At 38.0% G+C, this 24,825-nt stretch overlaps 1 protein-coding gene and 1 long non-coding RNA gene across 13 annotated transcripts in view; one reads left to right on the forward strand and one right to left on the reverse strand.

Moving 5' to 3' along the window:
- DGKG (diacylglycerol kinase gamma) overlaps positions 1-24,825 on the forward strand; it is a 298,101-nt gene that overhangs the window by 126,772 nt on the left and 146,504 nt on the right. For 9 of the 10 annotated variants that reach the window (XM_056819855.1, XM_056819854.1, XM_056819858.1 and 6 more), the window contains 5 exons: positions 8,239-8,322; positions 8,442-8,558; positions 8,872-8,979; positions 9,275-9,385; positions 19,945-20,049. In XM_056819855.1, coding sequence (XP_056675833.1) covers positions 8,239-8,322; positions 8,442-8,558; positions 8,872-8,979; positions 9,275-9,385; positions 19,945-20,049 — 525 coding nt within the window. The remainder of the gene's footprint in view (positions 1-8,238; positions 8,323-8,441; positions 8,559-8,871; positions 8,980-9,274; positions 9,386-19,944; positions 20,050-24,825) is intronic. The other variant, XM_056819856.1, reaches the window with a different exon arrangement.
- Positions 8,328-24,825, reverse strand: part of LOC103093116 (uncharacterized) — a 79,952-nt gene continuing 63,454 nt past the window's right edge. The window contains exons 2-5 of one of the 3 annotated variants that reach the window (XR_008916877.1): positions 14,564-14,691; positions 11,750-11,790; positions 11,320-11,563; positions 8,328-9,606 (exon numbers count right to left, since the gene is read on the reverse strand). This is a non-coding gene — a long non-coding RNA (uncharacterized LOC103093116). Of the gene's footprint in view, positions 9,607-11,241; positions 11,564-11,749; positions 11,791-14,563; positions 14,692-24,825 lie in introns of all 3 variants that reach the window. The other 2 variants (XR_008916876.1, XR_008916878.1) reach the window with 2 other exon arrangements.

Raw genomic sequence — 24,825 nt, forward strand, 5'->3', positions numbered from 1 at the left:
ATTTGGAGGAAGGGGAAGTTTTCCATTTTCATCCATCTCATCGTCACCGCCATCATGAACATTTAAATAGTACTTTAAGGTTTGCAGAGTGCTTTAAATATATTAATTGATTTGATTTGTTTTTCCCAACACCCTGTAACATAGATGGTATTGTTATCCCCATTTTAAATGTGAATGAACTTGGGCTGTTTGGAGGGAAGTGAATTTTTTAGAATCACACAACTAATAAGAAGCTAAAGAATGCTTTGAACTCAGGTCTTCTTGGCTTCAAAACTGAAATCCATTCTATCCCCTAGAATCTTAAGCAGCTATTCTGTCTCTTCCTTGAACTCTTTCTTTACCTCCATCTAAAATTAAATATTGGGGGCAGCAGATTGAGAGCCAGGCCTAGAGATGGGAGGTCCTGGGTTCAAATCTGACCTCAGACACTTCCCAGCTAGCCCTTGCCACTCTTCTGCCTTGGATCCAATACACAGAAGTGATTCCAAGACCGAAGGTAAGGGTTTTAACAAATAAATAAATAAATACACAGATAGATAGATAAATGAATGAATAAATAAATAAATAGATGGATAAATAAATAGATAAATGAATAAACAAACAAATAAATGAATAAATATAAAGTTAAATCTTGTCAAAGCCAAAATTCCATTTAGACAAATGAAGTGATCTCCCAGCTTAAATATCTGGATGTAAGGTCACCGGGAAATTAAGAAAAATCCTTCTCCTGCAGTTCCAAGTCTTGTTGCTTTGCCTTATGCTTCAGACTCTTTCTTTACATTTCATAGTAACTGCAAAAATCCCTGACTCCAGAATCCTCTCATTCTCAACACTCAAAGTCATCTTTCTCACTTAACTATTAACTAAATCTCTCCTTTCTCTTTCAAAACAATCTTAAGCCCAGAGAAGTTATATTCAGTGTTATAACTTCTGGATTTTAAGGTCCTTGAGGGTTGGCTCAGTGTCCTGTTAATCTCTATAGGGCCCCAGGTACCTAATATATAACATTGTTTACAATAAGTACTAAATAAATGTTAAATCAGCCATGCTGTATATGATGGAAAGAGTTCTAGCTGTAGAAGAGATCTGACATGCACTAGCCATGTAACCTTGGGCAAGGCAAATCTAGAAATCCCCCAAAAGAAGCCAAGAACAATCTTATAACAACTGTAAGAATAATTTATAAAGATCACATAAAATAACCAAAAAAAAATAAAGCAAGAGATTTTAAAACTGAAATAAAATCCTTGGAGAAAAGATTGAAGAGAAAATAATAAGAATTATCCAAGTACTGGTAAAACTAAAATAGAATAAAAAGAAATCATTGAGTTCCTGTGAAAAATAAATATTAAAAGTTAGAAATATTAGAACCAAAGATTGAAATAAGAAATTTATTTGGAAAACAAGTCAAGGGGATCTCATTGAACACTCAGTATATTTCCAAAAAATGTATGATTATAGAAACTTTTCAGATTTATTAGGACTAGATGCTACCAATAGATATGAAACTAGACCTGAAGAACTGGAAGCTCCAAGTTCAATTCTAGCCTAAAATACTTGTGTGACCCTGAGTAAGTCACTTGACCTTTGTTTCCTCATCCATCAAATGGAGATGAAAATAATAACACCAACCTCCCAGAGTTTTGGTGAGATTCAAATGAAATAATATTCACAAAGCACTTTGCAAACATTAAAGTACTGCATAATTATGTGAAAATTGAAAAAAAAATCCACCAATCACTTCCTGAAAGAAACCCCAAGAGAAAAAGTCCCAAGAATATCATAGTCAAAGTCCAAAACTTTTACATTAAAGGGAAAATGTACTTCCAGCTACCAGGAATAAGTAATTCAAGTTCTGGGAAACCAGAGTAAGGAATACTCAAAATGTAACAACTTCTAATGACTAAACTAAAAACAACAAGAGGAAATCTTGAAATAAAATATTCTAAATGACAATAGATATCCTCTTACAACCAAGAATGATGACAGTCAAAAGCTGAGTAGATTTCAGGGGGAAATAGAACAGAGTAATTTCAAGGATTTCTGATAAAGATGCCCTACTTCAGTGGGAACTGTGAAATGCAAACAGAACAGAACATAAACATAAATAGAAATCTGGAAGGCAAATTCACCGAGCAATGGGATGAACTAGGTGATGGAGTTGTGTTCACATCCTCTTAAAGGATGAAAAAACCAATATTCCTTCAGAACCTTAAAACTATCAGAAGGTATCAAGAGATCCAAATGAGAAAAAAAAATTTTTTTTGATCCTCACCACATCCATTTAGCACTGGATTCAGGGAGACTGAACAGGGCAAAGGGAAGGAAAGAAAAAAGGAAAATACTAGTGAAAAAAAAAGAAGGCACTGGAAACTACTATGTCTCAAAATTAGGGAGAGTGAGAAGAAAAGTATACAAACATAAAGAAAGGAATCAGATGAGCAGGCATTAACTGAACCTCCTTGTTATCTGAAACAGACAAAGGTTTAAAGATAAACCCAGGGGGCAGCTGAATGTCTCAATGGATTGAGAGTCAGGCCCAGAGACAGGAGGTCCTGAGTTCAAATCCGACCTCAGATACTTCCTAGCTGGGTGACCCTGGGACTCTTCTGCCTTGGAACCAATATACAATATTGATTCTAAGATGGAAGGTGAGGGTTTAAAAAATAAAAAATAAAGACAAACCCAGACATAAATCAAACTCAGCAGAGAAACAAGTGGGCATAAGGGATTGGAAAGGAGAGAAATAAACAGTGAGAGCATAATCCCAAAGAAGGAACAATTTCAAGCAACACAAAATTCCTGATCCCAAAGAGGGGATTAAAATGCAAATAAATAAATAAAGGTGAGAAAATTCAAGAACTAGAATCTAAGGAGAAGCCTAGCAATTGGGGGATAGCTGAATAGATTGTGGTCTATGAATTTAAAGGAATTTCATTGCAATAGTAGTGTATTTCATTGAAATAGTAGTGAAGTAGTATGATTGACACACCAAAATGTGCAAAAGCAAAAATTTGAACACTGAAAAGGAAAATAAAACCTTTGAAGACTTAATGATTTAAAGACAATATTTCTAAAGGATCTACAATGTAATATGTTCATCTTTTTTTTTTTTAATAAACCCTTACCTTCCATCTTGGGATCAATACTGTGTGTTGGTTCCAAGGCAGAAGAGTGGAAAAGGCTAAGCAATGGGCTTAAGTGACTTGCCCAGGTTCACACAGCTGGGAGGTGTCTGAGGCCAGATTTGAACCTACAACCTCCCTTCTCTAGGTCTGGCTCTCCATCCACTGAGCTACCCAGCTGCTCCCTATGTTCATCTTCTTGCAGAGATATGCTGGATTCAAGATGCAGGAAGAAATATATATTTGGGGACGTGAGTCCTTTGTGGGTTAATTTTGCTTGACTATGTATATTTGTTGCAAGGGATTTTTTTTCTCCTTTCTCCTGTGGGTTTCTTGAGCAGGTGAGTGTGGATGGAAAGATATGGTAGAAAGGGGCTTCTAAATAATAGTGCCCAAAAAGGTCTTTAAAAGATTTTTAAATAGACTGAAGAGACCAGTGAAGGAAGTTTGGAAGGAAGCAGGACAGCTTTGAAAGTAACATGTGGAACTTATTATACTTTCAAAATAAAAAAGTAAGCAGTATGGAATAGAGATTTATGGTTTTAAATGCAGTCCTTTTTGTGTGTTCTACCGTGTATATATATATATATATATATATATATATATATATATATATATATATGGAAACACTCATTTTTGCTCCTTAAGCATAGATTAAGCAACTAAATTTAAGTTTTCTTTTAAATGAATGAATTCATCCATTTTTACTGACTTTCGGTTTTGCTTTCATATTTGCTTTCCCACCTCAATATTTGTTTTCTGTTTCTACTGTTCTTTCTTTAGGAGACAAAAGTGGATATCAATGGCAAATCATCTTTAGTGGTCTAAGCCATTAAGACCAATAGTTTCCAAAATGCTTTACCGCCAAGGGCTGTGTTTATACCGGATCACTCGTTTTTCATGTCTTGTACATTGTTTCCCCTTTCCATTACCTATAGCTTATATATGTAAGCTAAGGTAAGACCAAGTACGGGAAGTAGCCTTTGGAGCCCCAGGATAAGCCTCCTTTGGTTTCCAGTGGACCAATCTCTACAGAGGAAAGGGCTTTTCCAAGCCATATATGTTTCCCTTGTTGATTATATTCTAATACAATTGTATCACTTATTAATGGTAACATTTGTTATATTCGGCATTTATGGCCAAAATTAGCATTTACATGATAATTTTTTAAAACCCTCACCTTCTGTCTTAGAATCAATACTGCATATTGGTCCCAAGGCAGTAGAGTGGTAAGGGCTAGACAACAGGGATCAGGGTCACACAGCTAGGAAGTATCCAAAACTAGAGTTGAACCCAGGACTTCACCTCTCCAGGCCTGGCTTTTTATCCACTGAGCTGCCAAGCTGCCCCTACCAAATCATTTTAAAGGTTATTTCCTTGGAGTAGAGTTTGACAAATCCCCTTACTTCCCACCTTTAAAAATTATTACCCTTGAGATTCTCAACTTTTTTGTTTCTCCATATGAATGTCATTATTATTTTCTCTTGTTCCATCTAAGACTTTTTTGGTGGTTTAATTAGTGCAGCACTGAATGAGTAAATTAATTTAGGTACTATTATTGTTTTTATCATATTGGTTTAATCTACTTGTGAGCAATCAATGTTACTCAAATTATTTAGATCTGTATTTCTACAAAAAGTTGTTTATGGTTGAATTCATATAGTTTATAAATGCATCTTAGTATTAAATACACTCCTAAATATAGCTTCTATAGTTTTCTCTTTCTAGCTCTTCCTGCCTGATTTTGTTGGTAGCATTGGGGAACGCTAGTGATTTATGTAAATTTATTTTATATTCCATAACTTTGCTGAATTTACTGTTTCAATTAATTTTTTTATTTACTAGGATTTTCTAGATAATTCATCATATCATCTGCAAGAGATGATTGTTTTTCACATGGTTCAATGGGGATATGAGTGGGGATGTTGACTTTAAATGATCACTCTTGCAAATAGTAATAGTATGGAAATAGGTTTCAAACAATGATACATGTAAAACCCAGTGGAATTGCATGTTGACTCTGGGAGGTGGGGAGGGGGAGAGAAGAGAAAGAACATGAATCATGTAACCATGGAAAAATATTCTAAATCAATTAATTAAATTAATTAAATTTTTTAAGTGATGATCATTTTGTTCCTCTTTGCTTCATCTCTTTCTTGCCTTATTGACCTGGCTAGCATTTCTAGTACTATGTTCAAAAGTAGTAGCAATCTTATGTGCATCTTTCATTTATATCTGATCTCACTGGAAATATAACTTCTTTACTATCTATCGATTAAATATCCAGCAAGGATTTATCATAAGTCTGCACTGTTCTAGGTACTCTACTAGGCACTGGGCATATAAAAACAATGAAACATCATAAATACTCTCCAGAGATGACATCTGAAAAAGTGGGTAATTGTATGTGTCTTCCTGGCTTGGGAACATGATAAGTTAACAAAGACAAGAGTATTTAGGTCCCTTGTATTTTTCTGAGTATGTCTGCTTGACTCAAAAATACCAATAATCACTCATGAATACAGGTTTCACGGGTAGATATTTGTTATTCAAGAAAAACTATTGAGAAAATAGGAAATCAGTTTGGCTAAAAATGTACTTAGGTCATTATCTTATACTAATTAATACATTTTAATCCTAAAATACATGTCAAATATATTCATTATCTAATTGTGAAAAGTCATAGCATAACAATAATTTTTGAGTAGAAATGAAGCAAACCTTGCACAACTGTAGGTAGAAGAAGATTGTGTAACAAGACACAGGATAGAAGGGATTATAAAAAACAAAACAGACAATTTTGATGTTATAGCAACTAAAAGCTCTTACCAAAACAAAATCAATGAATTAGACTAAAAGGAAAAGATATGGTTTAGGAAGAATTTTTTTGTATTTAACATCATTGTTAAAATTGGAAAGGCTGCAAAAAAAAATGTCCTGTAGGAAAATTGTGTCTATAAACCCCCCCTAAGTCAAGGGTGGGAGGAGACCTACAGATTAACACCTGCAACTTCTCCACAGCCTCTGGACTGAATGTCAAAGACACAGCTATAGAGACATCAAGGCTGGGGACAGAATTGGGGCTGAGAATTCCATTGTTCAAACTGGTAATGACACAGTTGGAGTTGTAGGGATGGGAATGGCAGGAATAGTGTGAAGTAAGAAGGAATATATATCTTAAATATTATGGGGAAAGCAGGTTTTCAACACCAGAGAGGAAGAAGATTTGGGTCTAGTTCATGGCTTCCATTATTTCAGGAAAGAATACAAGTGATAAACACAGATTATCTGGAGCAAGAAGTGGATCAAATACAAAGAAAAAAGAAGGAAGGAAGGAAGGAAGGAAGGAAGGAAGGAAGGAAGGAAGGAAGGAAGGAAGGAAGGAAGGAAGGAAGGAAGGAAGGAAGGAAGGAAGGAAGGAAGGAAGGAAGGAAGGAAGGAAGGAAGGAAGGAAGGAAGGAAGGGAGGGAGGGAGGGAGGGAGGGAGGGAGGGAGGGAGGGAGGGAGGGAGGGAGGAAGGAAGGAAGGAAGGAAGGAAGGAAGGAAGGAAGGAAGGAAGGAAGGAAGGAAGGAAGGAAGGAAGGAAGGAAGGAATGGCAGGAAGGAAGTAATGGCAGGAAGGAAGGGAGGAAGGAAGGAAGGGACGGAGGGACGGAGGGAGGGAGGGAGGGTGGGAAAAAAAAGAAAGAAAGAAAGAAAGAGAGAGAGAAAGAGAAAGAAAGAAAGAGAAAGAAAGAAAGAGAGAGAGAGAGAAAGAGAGAAAGAAAGAGGGAAAGAGGGAAAGAGGGAAAGAGGGAAAGAGGGAAAGAGGGAAAGAGGGAAAGAGGGAAAGAGGGAAAGAGGGAAAGAGGGAAAGAGGGAAAGAGGGAAAGAGGGAAAGAGGGAAAGAGGGAAAGAGGGAAAGAGAGAAAGAGAGAAAGAGAGAAAGAGAGAAAGAGAGAAAGAGAGAAAGAGAGAAAGAGAGAAAGAGAAGAAAGAAAGAAAGAAAGAAAGAAAGAAAGAAAGAAAGAAAGAAAGAAAGAAAGAAAGAAAGAAAGAAAGAAAGAAAGAAAGAAAGAAAGAAAGAAAGAAAGAAAGAGAAAAGAGAGAGAAAAAAGGAAAGGAAAGGAAAAGTCATTGACCCAACGAAAACCATCTCGGACAAAAGAAAGATCATTATGTGTGCTTGGAATCCTTATTATCTTCCTCTGGTGCCTTTACTTACTTGTCATGCTGTCAATTCTATGCCATTTCAATGGTGAGATTTCTTGCCATTTGTACCAGATCTGGAGATGTTGTTCACCTCTGTGCTTGCTCATGGCTCAGGTCTGAAGCAAGACTTTGTACCTGCCTCTGGACGATGTTTATATATCCTTGAGTCATATTGGGCTACTGAAAATGTATCTATACATAGATACAGATAGACATACATACACAACTATATATGTATGTGTAAAATATGTTTGGGTACGCTATATATGGTCCATAGTATGTCTTTAAATTAAAGCAAAGACAAACATAACAGCCTGAAGAGCCCCTGGATGAGCCATATTAGACCTTCTTTAATTCACAATACGGTACAGTGGAAATAAGCTCTGATGTCTTTTTTAGCTTCCTGGTCCTCCGTCTCCTCCCTCCTTATAAAATGAGGGATGTCAGAACTGGGCTCTGCGATCCCTTCCAGCGCTGGGTCAATGAGCCTACTGTACAGTCCCTTATGATATCCTGGGCCATCTCTTTTTGTTTCTGATCTTTCATCTAAATGAAGTGTAGTCTAGGAAAAGAAGGGCCGAGCTTGGAACCTGGGGGCCTTCACTCTCCGTGTTGATTAAAATGGAAATAGGAAATTTGTTATTTTTAAATATTTGCCGTGGTTACATGATTCATTTTCTCTCCCTCCCATCTTCACTCCCCCCTCCCAGAGCTGACAAGCAATTCCACTGGGTTATACATGTGTCATCACTTGATACCTATTTTCATACCATTGAAATGGGAAATTTTTAATGAAATAAATAAAAATAAAATAGAACATATAATGTTCACTTTTTTATTTTCTGTCAATATGTGGCAGAAGGAATTCCTTTCTATTTGAGATAAGGCTAATGTTATGGCTTTTTCTTTTCTCTCTTCAAAGAAAAAGATATCCTTTGCTCCTAACAGTAAGGAATCGAAAGTTCAATTTAAAATTAATTTCATGGACAGAGACACAGACTCAAAGGTATGTTGGTTTGCCAATACTCTTCTATTTTTAATTCATTCACTTACTTTTAACATCCTGAAACCCCATCCATGTATGTTGCTAATGTTATTGACTTTTTTTCTTTTCTCTCTTCAAAGGATGAGAAACACGGTAGTAGAGGGGCCTCCAGAAGCTTTATAGCTGGTCTTAGCCGTGAGAAATTAAAAATTAATTTACAATTAGATTTAATAAGCAAAGATGCAGACAACTCAGAGGTGTGTTGGTTTGCCAACTCTTCCATTTTTAATTCATTCATATGCTCTGTAATAACTCCAAACCCCATCTAAGAATTCATTGATAAACTCCTCAGATCCCGAGCCTGGGCCCATTTGGAGATGGCAGAATCCATAGTGTTAGGGTCTCTCAAGCTGCTTGGGTTTTCCCCAGAATGTCGATTATTTTGCCCTTCCATTGACCGCATATACAATGTTCAGTTGGGGTTTTCTAGGTCACTGTGGGGCAGAAGGAATCCCTTTCTAGCTGAGTTTGTGGCTAATGTTATTGGCTTTTGCTTTTCTGTCTTCAAAGGTAAAGAAAACCATTTTCTCCCGAACAGTCTCTTCCACCAGTCTTGACTCTAAGGGATCCACAACTAAAAAGCTAGATATCACAGACAGCAATACAGACACATTAGAGGTACGTTGATTTGCCAAGAATCTGTTTTCCATTCATTTGCCTGCTTCTCTAATACCTCCAAACTTCATCCAGAAGTTCCCTGAACCGAGCCTCCGAGACGGCAGCATCTCTAGTTCTTGGGTCTCTCAAGCTGCATATAGTGGGTGATGATTTGCCCTTCCATGGGCAGCAGTACAATAGAACATATATAAAGTTCGTTTGGCATTTTCTAGGTCACTGGGGGGCAAAAGGAACCTCTTTTTAGCTGAGTTTGTGGCTCATGTTATTATTGGCTTTTTCTTTTCTCTCCTCAAAGGAAAAGAAAACCCTTTCTTCCGAAAGAGACTCTTCAGCCAGTCTTGGCCCTGAGAAATCCACAGTTAATTTAAAATCAGATACGTCAGACAAAGATACAGACCAACTAGAGGTGCGTTGATTGGCCAAGAACATTCTGCTTTTCATTCATTTGCCTGCTTCTCTAGTATTCCCAAACTCCATCCAGAAACCCACTGATAAAGCCCAAAGGATAACGGACTCCTCAGATCCCTGGTGATGATACATCTATAGTTCTCGGGTCTCTCGAGCTGCTTGTCTTTTCCTAAGGATGCTGACTTTGCCCTTCCATTGACAGCCCAGAATAGCCCCGAGCTGCAGAGAGGAAGACATGAATCAACAGTGTTGCAGAGCAAGCAGAAAAACGTGTAGGATCTTAAGACGCCACCAGCCCTATAATTTGATGGGTATAAGAGACGTCCAATGTGGAAATGCCCACCACTCACTAAGACTAGCAAAAGTTCTACAGTTTGTATTCTTAGGGAGTTGGTTACCTGGGACACTGGGGAGTTAAGTGGGAAAGCAAGTAGAAGGAAATAAACTAGTATTGCTAAGCACTATGACAAGGACTTTACAAATATAGATCATTTGATCCTCACAGCAACCCGGTGAGGTAAGTATAATGATTATCCCTGTCTTATAATTGATGAAACTGAGGCAGACAGGCTAAGTGACTTGTTCAGGGTCAAACCAGTCTGAAACTAGATTTGAACTCAGATCTTCCTGACTTCAGGCCAGCATGATCCACTAGACCACTTAAAAATTTAAGTGACTCTAGGATCACACAGCCATCATGAGTCACATACAGAACCAGAACCTAGGTCTTCTAGACTGGGACAGGATATATAGTTTGCCATGCCCCTAATGGGTCTAGGTTGCTTTTTTTTAAGTTGTGGTACCTTGAAAGAGGGAGATGGAAGGCCTGTTATCTGTCCTCTGACCACATCTAGGGAGAATTGGGTCCAGTTTTACTAGCAGAAGAAAATCTAGAGTATGCTAACCCCATCCCTTCAAGAATACACGGAGCAGAACAGCTTTAGAGTGGAAAAGAGTAGATTTAGAAGGGACTTAGTGGGTGTCTTCAAAAAGCTGAAGGGAGGTTATTTAAGACAGACTTTACACATTCTGAAGAGCCAAACAGAGCAAAAATAGTAGCCATCAGTGGAGGTAAAGAGAAATATGTCGGGAAAATCTTTGAAGAATCAGTTTTCCCTAAGTGGAATGAGTCTTCCCTCCCTCACTTGAGGTCTTGAGGTCTTTATGCAAAGAAGGAATGATAGTTGAAAGATAGATAGATGATACCAAGAGGAGATGTGTGTATATGTGACAGAGATGAGGGGGGGGGAAGGAAGGGGGAGAGAGAGGAGAGATGGAGAGAGAGAGGGAGGGAGAGAAAGAGAGAGGGAGTGGAAGAGAAAGGGAGAGAGAGAGGAAGGGAGAGAGAAGGAGGGATGGAGAGAGAGAAGGAGGGAGAGAGGAGAGGGATGGAGGGAGAGAGAGAAAGAGAGAGGAAGAGGAAGAGAGAGGGGGAAGAGAGAGGGAGAAAGAAGGAGGGATGGAGAGAGAAGGAGGGAGAGAGAGGAGGAGGGATGGAGAGAGAAAGAGAGAGAGAGAAAGAGAGAGAGAGAAGGGGGAGAGAGAGAGAGAGAGAGAGAGAGAGAAGAGAGAGAGAGAGAGAGAGAGAGAGAGAGAGAGAGAAGGGGGAGAGAGAGAGAGAGAGAGAGAGCATTTATTGAACACTTAATATATGCCAGATACATTATAAATAACTATAAGTTGGTTCATCCAGTCCCAAAAGTATCCCCCCAAAAAAAATATTTTCCTCCTCTTCTTCATCCTTTTCTCTTCTAAAAATCCAAATAAGTGACTTTCCCAATATCATGTATACTAAACTATAAGCTTCTTATGGAAAGGGATGGCATGTTGTTTACCTCTGCCAAATCCCAATACCTGTTAGAGAGAATTGTCAGAAGAACTGTTCAAATATCACCTCCACCATTTACTACTTATATACTGTTAGCGAGTTACTTGTATGCCTCAATTTCCTCATCTGTAAAATGAAGGAATTGAATTAGATGATGACTGAGGACTCTTCTGGCTTGAAATCAATGTTGCTATGATCCTTTATAGTAGATGTTAGATAAACCTTCTTGCATTCAGAAAACCTCGATTCAAGTTCCAGCTTTGTGACATACTAGTTGGGCAAGCCTCTGAGCCTCGATTTCTTTATCCACAAAATGGGCATCTTAAATCATTTTGCAGTAGAAAGCAGCTGTAATAAAGAGGATGGAAAGTTGACTCCAAATTCAGGAAAGCCTGCATTTAAGTCCTGTCTCTGAAATATCACTTAAATTCTCAGTACCCCAGAGAACTCTCTGAAATCAATTGACAAGAAGGTGTTGCTCTGCACTAGTGGTGCAGAGAGTTCCTTAACCCAACATAATAATAATTGAATTACCTATCTATCATTGGGTCATCATGAGGTAATAACTCCAGAAACTGAAAAGCAAGAACAAAAGTGAGCTTTTTTTTATCAAACAAACATAATTCACAGCAGAGGAAAAAGACCAGAAATTCTTGACTTGCTCGTGTCCCAAACTAGTAAAACCAGAATTTTCCAAAATATTTTCTTCAAGTAAACAAGTACTGATTAAGAGCCTACTATGTGAGCAGCAGCTAGATGGAACAGTGGATAGAGCACCCAGAGTCAGAAGGATCTGGGTTCAGCTTTGGTCTAGCTGTGTAACCTTGAGCAAGTTACTTAACTCCATGCCTAGCCATTGCCCTTCTGTGTTAGAGTTGTTATGAAGACCAAAAGTATTGTATTTTTTTAAGAACCTACTATGTGTCGGGCATTGTGATAAACACTGGAGTTATAAAGCAAAGCAAAAACAGTCCTTATTCTAATGGGGGAGAAAAACTAGGAACGTAGAAGATTTATCCAGAATAAATGGAAGACCATTTCCAAAGGGAACATTGGAAGAACCAGGAAAGAATTCCTGAAGAAGGTCAGATTTGAGCTGTGACTTAAAGGAAGCTAAATACACCAGAAAGGCAGAGGTAAGGAGGAAGGGCATTCCTGGCATGACAGACGGCAAAGTAGAATAATGGCTTGTCATGCATGAGAAAAAAGAAAGTCCAATGTCTAGATCAAAGAATACATAAGAGAAAGTAAAGGATAAGACTGTAAATGAAGAGAGAAGCAAGGGATTTAAGAACTTAAAAGGCATGACTAAAGCCAAACAAAATTCCTGAGTTCAAATCTGGCCTCACACACTAACTGTGTGACTTGGGGCAAGTCACTTGAACTTGTTTGCCTCAATTTCCTCCTGTGTAAAATGAGCTAAAGAAGAAAATGGCCAACCATTTTAGTACCTTTGCCAAAAAGAAATGGGGCCCTTTCAAATTGGATGTGTCTAGAATGACTGAAGAACAGCAACAGTAGAAACAACCACAAAAGCCAAAGAATTTTGTTTTGGGTCCTAGAGCTAATGGGAGACCACTACAGTTTATTAGGCAAAGGGTAACATGGTCCAACCTGTGCTTAAGGAAAAGCACTTTGGCAGCTGAGTAATGGAAGCTAAATTAAAGTGCTAAAGCAGAGAAGAGGCAGAAAAGCCAGTCCAAGAGAGAGAAAATAATAGCTTGCACAAATACAATGGATATGAGTAAAAGCAAAGGGATCTAGGGAGAAGGTTTTACAAGCATAGAAATGATGAGATTTCTCAACAGATGAGATGTGTGTGGGGGATATCCTTTAGATACGGAGGATATGAGTGAGAGTGAAGAGTTAAAAATGACACAGAAGTCATTAGTGACTGGAAGAATAGAAATAATATTGGGGAAGTTTGGAAGTGAGGAGAATTAGAGGAAAGAGAAGTTTTGTTTGGGACATGTTGAGTTTGAGATGCATATAAAACATCTAGTTTAATAGGACCAAGAAAGTTAGTAACTCAAGACTAGAGGAGTTCAGGAGAGATGTTTAGATGTGGGAGTCTCCCATGTGGCAGCTGATGAGATAGCCAAGTGAAGTGGCATAGAATGATAAGAGGTGACCCACAACACAGCCTGAAGGATATCCAGGGTTAATGGGAATGACCTAAACACTGAGAAAGAACAAGACAAGAGGAGATCAAGGACAGAATAGGGTCATTAAGATCTAAAGAAGAAAGCATGCAGAAGGAGGTGGTCAAGGAGGTAGAAGGAAGGCATCTCAACATCCTTGACACTCAGAATACAGAGAGGCCTGGGAAGATGAGGTTTGAGAAAAGCCATCAGATTTGACAATTAAGAGATCATTTGTGACTTTGGAGAAAGCAGTTCCATGTGAATATGAGGTTGGAAGCCATAAGGCAGTGGATTTAGAAGAGCAAGGAAAAAGAAAATGGACAACCGAATGTAGACAACTTTCTCAAGTTTAGCCATTAAAGGAGAGTGATATAGGAAGAGAATTAGCAAGGATGGTAGGATCAGATGAGCTGTTTTTAAGTATAAGTTACCTTCCTTTTAATGTATTGCCCTTTCATGTGGACTGGTTTATTGCTGAGCTAAAACTCAAAGTTCTAAGAGAAAGTTACTTTACGTTAGTGCTGAAACAATTGTTCATTCTGAATATGACAAGCTATATAGTACATCAGAACTAGCCAATGAAACGAGTGAAACCCTGTGTTTCTGATTTTAGACAGATTATACTTTGGATAATAACCATAAGCTAGGGGAGGAGTCAAGATGGCAGCTTAGAATCAGCAAAAGTTCAGTCCTCTGTGAAAACCCTTCCACACCAATCAAAAACAAAGCACTTCAAGGGGGACAGAAAACCAAATCCCACAACAGGACAGAGCCAGGGGACCCTCCTTCTCTATTCAACTTAAAAGGTATGCAGAGAAGTTTGAATTCTCAGGTTTAAGGAAAAGAAAGAAGGAAGTTCCCAGGACTCTCCCCCCACCTACTGTGCTGAGACTCTGGTGGTTGCTGGGATCTCTGGGCGAGGGCTCCAAGCCCAGTAGGAGTGCCTTGCTACCACAGCTCAAGGTTCTGACCACAGCTGGCAGAGAGGCAGCTTGAGGAGAGGGGCAAGAGAGGAGGGCAACCTGGTCACAGCCTTCAGCTATCACTCCTCCATCTTGGGCCACTGTCTCTGAAAGTTTTGGCCTCAGAGCACATCCAGCTCTGCAGATCAGCTCAACTGGCTTAATACAGTCTATCAATTGTGCAGAGAAGAAGCCTCCAGAGAGCAGAAAAGCTCAATCTCCAACACCCCTACCCCACCTACTGTGCTGAGGTCCACGGGAAGAATCCAGTTGACTGGGATCCCAGGGCAAAGGCTGCAACCGCAATGGAGTACCGTGGTACCACCATGGAAAGCTCAGGGCTCTGACCAGACAGCTGGCAGGGAGGCAGCTGGTAGAAAAGAAGAGAGAAGGACAAGGGTAACTACCTTCAGCCTCTACACCTTCACCTTCCGCTTCTGCTGACAGCTGGGGAAGATCTGGTCTCAGGCTCATTAATACAACAGATCAGCTCCATCAGCCAAATCCAGTTAATCAACAGAGCAGAGAAGAAGCCCCTTCAGGACAGAAGAGCCACAGATCCAGCAAATAAACAGAGGAACAAGAATAACCATAAGCTAAAGGGGAAAAGAGTCATTTGCAAAGAAGATTCAGAATCTGAACCCAAATAGATCAGACAGACAGACAGACAGAAAAGGGGAGAAGGAAGGATATATGAAAGGACAGATTTCCAAACAGCATAACTAAGTTTGAAATTGGAAGTGATGGGTACAACATTTACTATTGAAGAATAAATGAGCAAATGAGCAAAGAAGTAACTCGGGAGCAAAGAAGCATGGAAGTCACTCAATAGATCGACGAGTTTGGATAGGATCTAATAAGATGTTAGTTAAGCACCATTTGAATCAACTAAGTTAAATGGGAAATATCTGTTCAGCAGAGAAGCTGTAATGAACCATTCCTGAGATGGAAAAAGGACACCAAAGTTTACAATGGCAAACTTATGAGTTACCTTCAGTGCCTAGGTTTTCCTTACTCATGGGCTTCCTTGACAAGTTTTTATACCTGTATTCCCTCTCTCCCTTTGTTAATTGAGGGGAGAGTATAACCCAAGTTTATATGGGAGTTGTGATATATTTTAGTATGAATGCACTTGTTGGTTGGTTGTTGTCTTTTGTAATGGAAGAAGATCAAAATGATATCACTATATTAGGGTCAATGTACAGTGTGGCCAACTGGAGCTATTCAGACCAATAAGCTCAGAAGGCTCTACTACAGGTTGGTCACAGATGGCCTGTGTGAACATTTGAAAAGGAAATGTCTTTAAATTTATACATATCACATTTCTTTTGAACTATTGCAATTCTGCTTTGCTTATTGAGCACAGTGCCTTGTTTGATGTGCATATGCCATGCTGGACAGTCCTATGCCAGTGACTCCTATATCTCACAATTGATGCCAAAGTTCATCAAAAAGACCTGGAGAATATCCTTATATTGCTTCTTGTGACCTCCTTGAGCAGCTGCCTTATAGGAGTTCTCCTTAAATAGTCCTTGAGGCTAACATATGCTTGGCATTCAAAGTAGGTGCCCAGCCCATTAGAATTTCACTCTCTACTATAGAGTATGAATGCTTGGCAGGCCAGTTGGAGAAAAGATCTCAGTGTACCTTATATTGCCAGGTGATCTTCAGCATCTTCCTAAAACAATTTAAATATAAGTGCTTCAATTTCCTGGCAAGGTCCTGGTAGGCTGTCCAGGAGTGACAGACATACAGAAGTCATTGTCCTTTGGTGTGGTAGGCTGCCTAATACCACTTTTCTCCCAAACTTTCCTTTGGAGCCTCCCACACACTGAGCTCGCTCTGGCAATTCTTACTTCAAGCTCATCATCTATGTGGACATCCCTAGAAAGATAAATGAATTTATCCACAGCACTCAAAATTCCTGCATTTACTGTAACCAGTGGTTCCATCTGTAGATGGTGCAGTGCTGGCTGGTGAAGAATCTCCATTTTCTTGGTTTTAATTGTCAAGCCAAAATTCGCACAAGTGACAGAGAAGCGACCCATGATTTATTGCATCTCAATCACCTGGAAACAAAAGGTTGAGCACTAGCACTCCCTCCACTTTAGTTCTGGCTTATAGCATTGTCATGTTATATAATTTGCCATCAGTGTGATAGCTGGCTTTGATGTTCTTTCAGTCTTCTTTGAAGGCATCTAGCAACATCACTGAAATCATCATGCTAAAAAGCATGGGAGCAAGCTCACAATCCTGCTTCATCCTAATAGTGACTGGAAAAACTCAAGAGCATCATCCATTATCCAGACCCATGCAAGCATGCCATCTTGGAAATGGTGTATGTACAATCCTGATAAACTTCTCTGGGCAACCAGATTTTGCCATGAGCTTCCACAAACCCTCACAACTGAGGATATCAAAGACTTTGGTCAGATTGACGAATGTTGTGTTCAGAACTTTGATTTGCTCTTGGCATTTCTCCTGGAGTTGTTGGGCAACACGCCACGTATCAACCATTGTATAGCCCTTTCTGAAGCCACACTGACTCTCCAGTAGATTACCATCTTCTGGGGAAAGATCAGCCCATTAGGGGAAACTCTAATAAGAATCTCACTAGCAATAATGAAAAGAGAGAGACCCTTGTGATCGTCACAGTACAACATCATAGAGATGGACAATGGAGGCATCCTTGTTCTCCTAGAGAACAATCTCCTCTTGCCAAGTAACCCAGAAGTTTTCAGTCAACTTTTGTATGAGCTGTGGATCTCTTACCTTAAAAATCTCCAATGGAACAGAATCAGCACCAAACACTTTGCCTCACCTTTTCTTCATCTGGAAGTTCAATTGAGAGGGATTGGCTTCCCTGAGGTATAGCTTTAGCACTGGTCAATACCGGTTTGTAGAGAACACTATGGAAGCTACTATCTCTCTGGGATCATGTCCTTATCAGTGATCAGTGTGGCTCCATCAGCCCCGGATTGATGGTAAGATCATGAGATACACAAGTTTTCAGTTGTGAATGATCATTGCTTTTGCTGCTTCTGCCTTGTGCCTCCCAAGGACTCTGCCATATCTGATAGTCTGTGCCTACGCTGGCATTAACGTCACCCAGAAAGCTTGTCCTCTTTGGGCACATTGTTGAAGAGGGTCTCCATGACTTCATACAATTTCTCTTTGGCCTCCTCACCATTCACCATGATGGGGGCATACGCACTGATGATAGTGGCATGGCATTTTCCTGCAAGTGGCAATTACATTGCCGTGAGCCTATAGTTTTCACTCCTTTTGGGAGCCCTGCAAGCTTGTTGATTCGCTTCAATTTGATTGTGAAACCTACACCAACTTCACCCTGATGACCACTCCAGAAAAACAAGGATCCAACTCCAACCTCAGAGCTCTCTTCATTTGCCGGCCTGACTTCACTCAGGGCTGCTGTGTAGATGCAATACCTCCTAACCTCTCTTGCAAGAAGAGCTATTCATTTCTCAGGTCTGAGTGTACGCACAGTCCATGTATCAAGGGTGAGTGGAATTGCATTTGTGCTTTTCTCTTCTTTTTTGATTACAGTGTAGGATCCCCAACTGCTGAAGTAAGCAGGCCGGACGATTTTTAGGGCATCTTTTTCTAGTCCCTTCATGCCAGAAGATAAACACTGCAGTCATCTAAAAAGGCTGCTCAGATATTCAAGGGGCTGTCAAATACCACTCACTCTGGCCCAGTGAAAAGACTCTATGCCATTCAGGGTTGTGACTACGGGTCCCAATGTATCCATTAACTGCTGCTTAGTCACTGGCCCATTGCCACAGGACTTTGATGGAGGAGTAAAATAATAAAATAATGAGATATTAAAATGAAACAGGTGATGCCTTTTGACTTATACATACATTGGATTTAAGTGAGTCAGAATTATACAGTTCTCAGCATCTCTTCCAGAGTCCAGTGATAAGATAAAAGTTAAAGTGACTGACAATGACTTGGGATGCAGTGGAAGAACTTGGCTTCTTCAAAGTCTAACCAAGCTCTAAGCCCTCCAGAATGCTGGCTCCTGGCACAAATTGTTCTCATCCACCCATTCCCACTGGGGGAATCTTCACATGCTTGGGGTAGACATCCAATTAACTCACCAACAATGGATTTTAGACCTTTTGGTTACTTTCAACCTGGTCTAGCCCATCCACCTAGACGTTTTTACCAGGTAATGACCACTGGGCAAACTACAGCGTCTTGGAGCCACAGGTGAGAACCAGAGGAAGAGAACAGCCCTTAAAAGAAAGAACTCAAGTCCTCACACCAAAGGTACTAGACCTCCCTGTATACCCTGAGTTTCAAATAACCATGTATTAGTAGACTTTCTTTGGAAACCCAGACCTAACGATGAGAGGAATGATGGGAGTGAACAGATCAATACAGTGAATAAATAGGAGTCTACTGCATGCTCTACGTGAGAGGTGTGAATCACTGTACTGTGGATATTCACTGAACATGCTCTACATAAAATGAAAGGGATATCAGCATGTTTAGAGGTAGCAAAGAAGTAGTCATTAAACTGAGACTGGAGATAAGAGACTGAAGATGAGAGAATGGGCATGACAGCAGAGTCAATCTTCTGGGAAAGATGGGAGGGAATGGGGAAAGGTTTTATTTAGAGAAGTTTGCCTTGGCAAGGAGAAGGACCACCTTGTCTATAGAGAAGGGAGTGGAGATACTAGGGGAAATGGAATGATATCTGAGTGTTATGAAATGGGGAGGGTTGGAATGGGGAATTCTTTGAAATTGCCCTCAGGTTTTTTGGTGAGGCAACATCCTTAGTTATGAGGTATGGGGGGGAGGAGAGCATGAAAAATTTAAGGAAATATAAGAATGTTTAGAAGAGCCACTGCAGAGAGGGAGGTAGCAAATATATTTGGGGAAAGCAAAATTATTAGCTTGCTATAGTGAAGATCCAAGTGATAGTAGATAACAAAAAATTTTAATAGATTCATACTACTTTTGTGATTTCTTTTGGCTCTGTTTAGCAATATGTGAATAAGAGGATGGTAGAAATAATCCAAATTAGTGTTTGGTAAGACATGATGACCAATAGGACAAGAGGTCAAGGGATTCGAAAATAGAGAGAATGGTGCAGAACTGGTTCACCAAGAGGATGAGACAGAAGTAGTCAAGTTGTAGTCAGGACAAAGATGAATGCCTGGGAAAGATCTGAGGGATGGGAAAAATGGAGGTCATGATGAGGTAAAGGCCATATTTGCTTATGATCTCATCTCCCAGACTTCTTTTCACTTCTTAGCATAAGAACTCCTCTTCCTCCCCCCTCCCCCTTTCCTACCTCAATGTGGATTATTTTTGGTCAATATCTACAAGCTAAGATGAAGGAAGATGACTGAAGAGTCCCCAAATAAACCACCTTATACTTTAAGTTCTAGGCCTTTAATTTGAAAAGTTGTCCCTTGCCTGCTATCATATATGTTCATGTCATCTCCTCTATTAGAACGGAAGCTCCTTGCGGACAGGAATTAGTTAATTTTTTCTTTGAATTCCCAAAACCTAGCCAAGTCCCTGGCATATATGTAATAAGTGCTTAGTGATTAAGATATGGCTGCCTTGTTTTTTTCTTTCCCCAAAGAAAGAACAAAAATCTGAGAAAGAATCTGTACCAACCAGCAAAGAATTCTTGACTTCCTCCACAAATTCCCTGCAATCCAGGACACCAAGCAAGATGTTAAATTCGGTACAGTAGCTTGCTCTGCATTTTCCTTGGTTGAATCATTTCTGGCTACCTTCTATCTAGACACAACACTCAGGAATTCATTCTCCAAGCCTGGATACTAACTACCTTGTCCGGTCCTAATAACACTATTAGATTCCCAAATAAATGGAACTTAAATCTCCTAAATCCCATGTGTTTTCCCAAGAACCAAAAGTATTCTTTACTTACTGAGTCCATTAATTATTCAACAAAGATGTGATCAGCATAATAGGAAAAGCAGTGGTCACGTGTGAAGTATTGTGGCATTTGTCTTTGAAAGGATGCTGGAAGTAAGTCAATTGATAAGCTTTTATTAAATACCTATTGGGGTGGGGTGGGGTTGCATTCCAGGAAGATAGTAGGATAGGATGAGATAACCTCACACTCCAAATTCCCTCACAAATAACTAAAAAGTGTGACTCTGAATTAGTTTTAAAGCAGCAAAAATAGTTAAGGTTTAGAAGAAACAACTCAGGAAGAAGAGGGGAGGGCTCTAGGTCAAGGTTTGAGGACCAAATAAACAGAAGGCAGGGCCACAACCTCAGCTTCAGCAGCCTCAACCAACTGAACATATGGGGATTGGGAAGTTGACCAGGAGAAATTTGTGGGGCCTAAGTGCACTGACTAAATACTGATATCAAGGTGTGGCTACAGAAGAAGAGGAATTAATACACACAAGTGAGTGCAATTAGAGGGAGTCAAGAACCCTGGGGAAATGGTGTTTCTGATTACAGCTCCAGGAAAAAGGGGTAAGAAGGTACTTACAGCCTCTGGAGACACCACAGTGGGTAAGAATATTGAAAGTGAAAGTGTTGTTGGGGATCCTGTAATACAGAAATTAGAAGAGCTAAGGGGTCAAAGACCTCCATGACAGTCAGAAAATAATAACAACAACAACAAAAAATGAACCCTGAGACATTAACATCCACATACAAGGAAAAGAATCTGACACTAGCACAAAATTTACAATTAATAAATAGACCACTAAAAATTATTTTAAAATTTTAAATGAGTAAGCAAAAGAGAAAGCACTCAACCATAGATAGCTATTTTAGAAATAAAGAAGATCAGAATTCAAATTCAGAAGACAGTGAAATTAAATTATCCACTTCCAAAACTTCAAAGAAACATGTCAAATGGACTCAAGTCCAAAAAGATTCCTTGGAAGAGTTTTTAAAAGAGTTTAAAAACCAAATGATAGAGGTTAAGGAAAAATTGGGGAAAGAAAAATAAAAGCAATATAAAAAAAGTATGGGGGGAAGGTCAACCAAATGGGAAAAGATATCCAAAAACTCACCAAAAAAGTAATTCATTAAAAATTAGAATTGAACAAAGGGCAGCTGATAAATTCTTAAGACAATAAGAAATAATAAAATTAAATGAAAAAATAGAAGATAATATGAAACATCTTATTACAAAAGCAAGTGACCTAGAAAACAGCTTGAGAAGAAACAGTTTAAGAATTTGTGGACTACCAGAAAATTATGATTTTTTAAAAAATGTTTAAACACTATGTTTCAAGAAATTATTAAAGAAAATCATCCCAATGTTTTAGAATTAGAATATGAACTAGAAATTTAAAGAATTCATTGATTACTACCTATAAAAGATTCCAACAAGAAAACATTCAGAAACATTATAGCTAAGTTTTGCAACTTCCATGTTAAGGAGGAAATAATACAAGCAACTAGAAAGAGTCTAAATAGTATTTACAATCAGGATGACACACAATTTAGTAGGTTCTATATTAAAATAACAAAGGGCTTGGACCAACAATATTTTGAAAAGCAAAGGAATTGGGTTTATAATTAAAAATAATCTACCCAGCTGAACTGAATATCATCATGTGGGGGGGGAGGTCATTTAACAAAATAAAATATTTCAAGTATACTTGAAGAAAAAGACCAGAGCTGAATAGAAAATTTGACCTATAAGAATGAGAAGAAACATAAGAGGGTAACATGCAAGACCAATTATATAGGATTTAATAAAGTCAAACTGCTTACTTCTTATATGGGAAAATAGTATATTTAAACTATAAGAATGATATCATTAATTGGCTAGTCTGAAGGAACATATAGATAGAAACTTCAAGGTCAACTTGAATATAAAGTCAAAAAATAAAATAAAATTGGATGGGGGGGATAAAGTGGAATAATCTCATATAAAAAGAGATATGATGGAGGTCCTATGTTCAAATCTGACCTCAGACATTTCCTGTGTGACCCTGGGGAAGTCATTTAACTCCCATTGCCTAACCCTTACCATTCTTCTGTCTTAGAACCAATATACAGTATTAATTATAAGATGTAAGAGTGTTTTTAAAAAGAGACATGAATAAAACAATGAAGGGGAAGAGAGGATAAATGACTAGTAATGCTAGTACCTTATTCTCAGTAGATCCAATTAAAAAATAATACATATATATATAGAAGGATAATTTTTTTTTTCTTAACTTATAAGCAGATAGGAGGGCAAGGGTTAAAGATTAAGAGAGGGAATCTGAGCGGGCCATATAGATTAAGAAAAAAGAGGGCAAGGGGATAAGATAAGGGAGGAAGTAATAGAAGATATTTACATTAAGAAATAAGAGGAAGAGGGGGATAAGAGAAGGACCCTTAGAAGGGTTAATAGATTAACAACTAGGAAGGTAAGAGGAGAAGACAATGGAGGGAACCTTAAAAGGGTGGGAGAGGAAATAAAAGAGGGACTGAAGAAGAGGGGAATAGATTTCTGAGGAGGAATATGACAAAAAGAGAGGCAAAGAAGGAAAGACAGTGAGGAAAAATACAACAGAAGGAAAGATACAATTAATCATTACAAGTTTGAATGTGAATGGGATGAATTCACCCTTAAAAAGGAAACATATAAGAATGGATCAAAATCCAAATCCCAACAACATGTTACTTATAAAACATATTTTTAAAATGAGAGACAAACATAAAGTAAAAATAAAGGAATGGATAAAATGTGTTATGCTTCAATGGAGAAAAAAGTAGGTATAGCATAATTATTTCATACAAAGTTAAAGCTAAAATAAATTTAATTAAAAGAGATAAACAGAGAAACTACATTATGTTAAAAGGTACTATAGGCAATAAAGCATTTCCTGCACCAAATGTTATAACATCCACATTTTTAAAGAACTTATAGATGGAAATAGAAAACAAAACTATAATACTTGGAGATCTTAATCTTCCCCTCTCAGGACAAGATAAATCTAACCAAAAAAAGAATAATAAAGAAGTCAAGGATATGAATTGAAGAAGCTGGGTTTATCTCTGGGACTTGGGATAATCAAGTTGGAGGTGGCCTGGCTGATTTGAAGGCAGAAGAAGAAGAAGGACAACAGTCCATATATCTCTCTCGGACTTGCTTTGACTTGCTTTGGGTATACAATTTTTTTAAAAACTAGAAAAAGCACAAATTTAAAATCCCCAATTAAATACCAAACTGGAAATCCTAATAATTAAAGGTGAAATTAGCAAAATTTAATGTAATAAAACTGTTGAATGAATAAATAAGACTAAGACTTGATTTTGTAAAAACCCAACAAAATAAATCACTGGTTAAAATGATTTTTAAAAAGAAGGAAGATAACAAAATCTTTAGCATCAAAAATGAAATCAAATCAGTTATTAGACAATATTATGCCCAATTATATGTCAACAAATTTAACAATTCAAGTGAAATGGAAAAATACTTATAGAAATATAAACTGCCTAGACTATCAGAGGAAGAAAGAGAATATCTAAATCTATTTCGGGGGTGGGGTGGGACATCAAACAGGACATAAATGAACTTCCTTTTAAAAAAGCATCAGGACCAGAGAGATTACAGTAGATTTTACCAAACATTTAAAGATCACCTAATTCCAATATTAAATAAATGTTTAAGAACAATTGACAAAGAAGGAGCCCTGCCAAACTCCTTTTATGAAGCAAATATGGTGCTAATATCTTAAATAAGAAAATCAAAAACATAAAAAGAAAATTATACACCAATTTCATTAATGTATGTAGAAGCAGAAATCCTAAATAAAAACATTAGCCAGGACATTATAACAATATATCACAAAAATTATATATTGTGACCAAATAAGATTTATACTGGGTATGCAGGAATGGTTTAATATAAAGAAAACTATTGACATAATTGCTTACATCAACAAAGAAAAAAAAATCATGATTATATCAAGAGATGCAGAAAAAGCTTTTGAGAAAATACAACACAATTCCTACTAAAAACAATTGAAATCATAGGTATAAATGGATTTTCCCTAAATTAATAAGAAATATGTACTTAAAACCATCAGCAAACATTACTTGTAATAAAAAATGTTAGAATCCTTCCTTGTAAGATCAAGAGTGAAACAAGGATGCCTATTATTACCAATATTATTTAATACTGTGCTAGAAATGTTAACAATAGCTATAAGAGAAGAAAAGTTGAAGGAATCAGAATAGGCAATGGAGAAATGTCTATCTATTTTCATAGATGATATATATATAATGATATATACACAATACACATATATATAAAATCCTAAATATTCAACTAAAATTAGATGAAACTATTAATGATTTTAGTCAAATACCTAGCCCTACATAAAGCATCAGCATTTCTATATATTTATTATTCTATATATCACCAATAAAGACCTTTTAGAATATAGTAAGAAATAATCCATTTAAAATAACAATAGCTAGAATAAAATATCTAGGAGTATACTTAGCAAAACAAACCCAGAACTATGTG

Source organism: Monodelphis domestica, chromosome 2 (assembly GCF_027887165.1).
Source record: "Monodelphis domestica isolate mMonDom1 chromosome 2, mMonDom1.pri, whole genome shotgun sequence".
NCBI lineage: Eukaryota > Metazoa > Chordata > Mammalia > Didelphimorphia > Didelphidae > Monodelphis > Monodelphis domestica.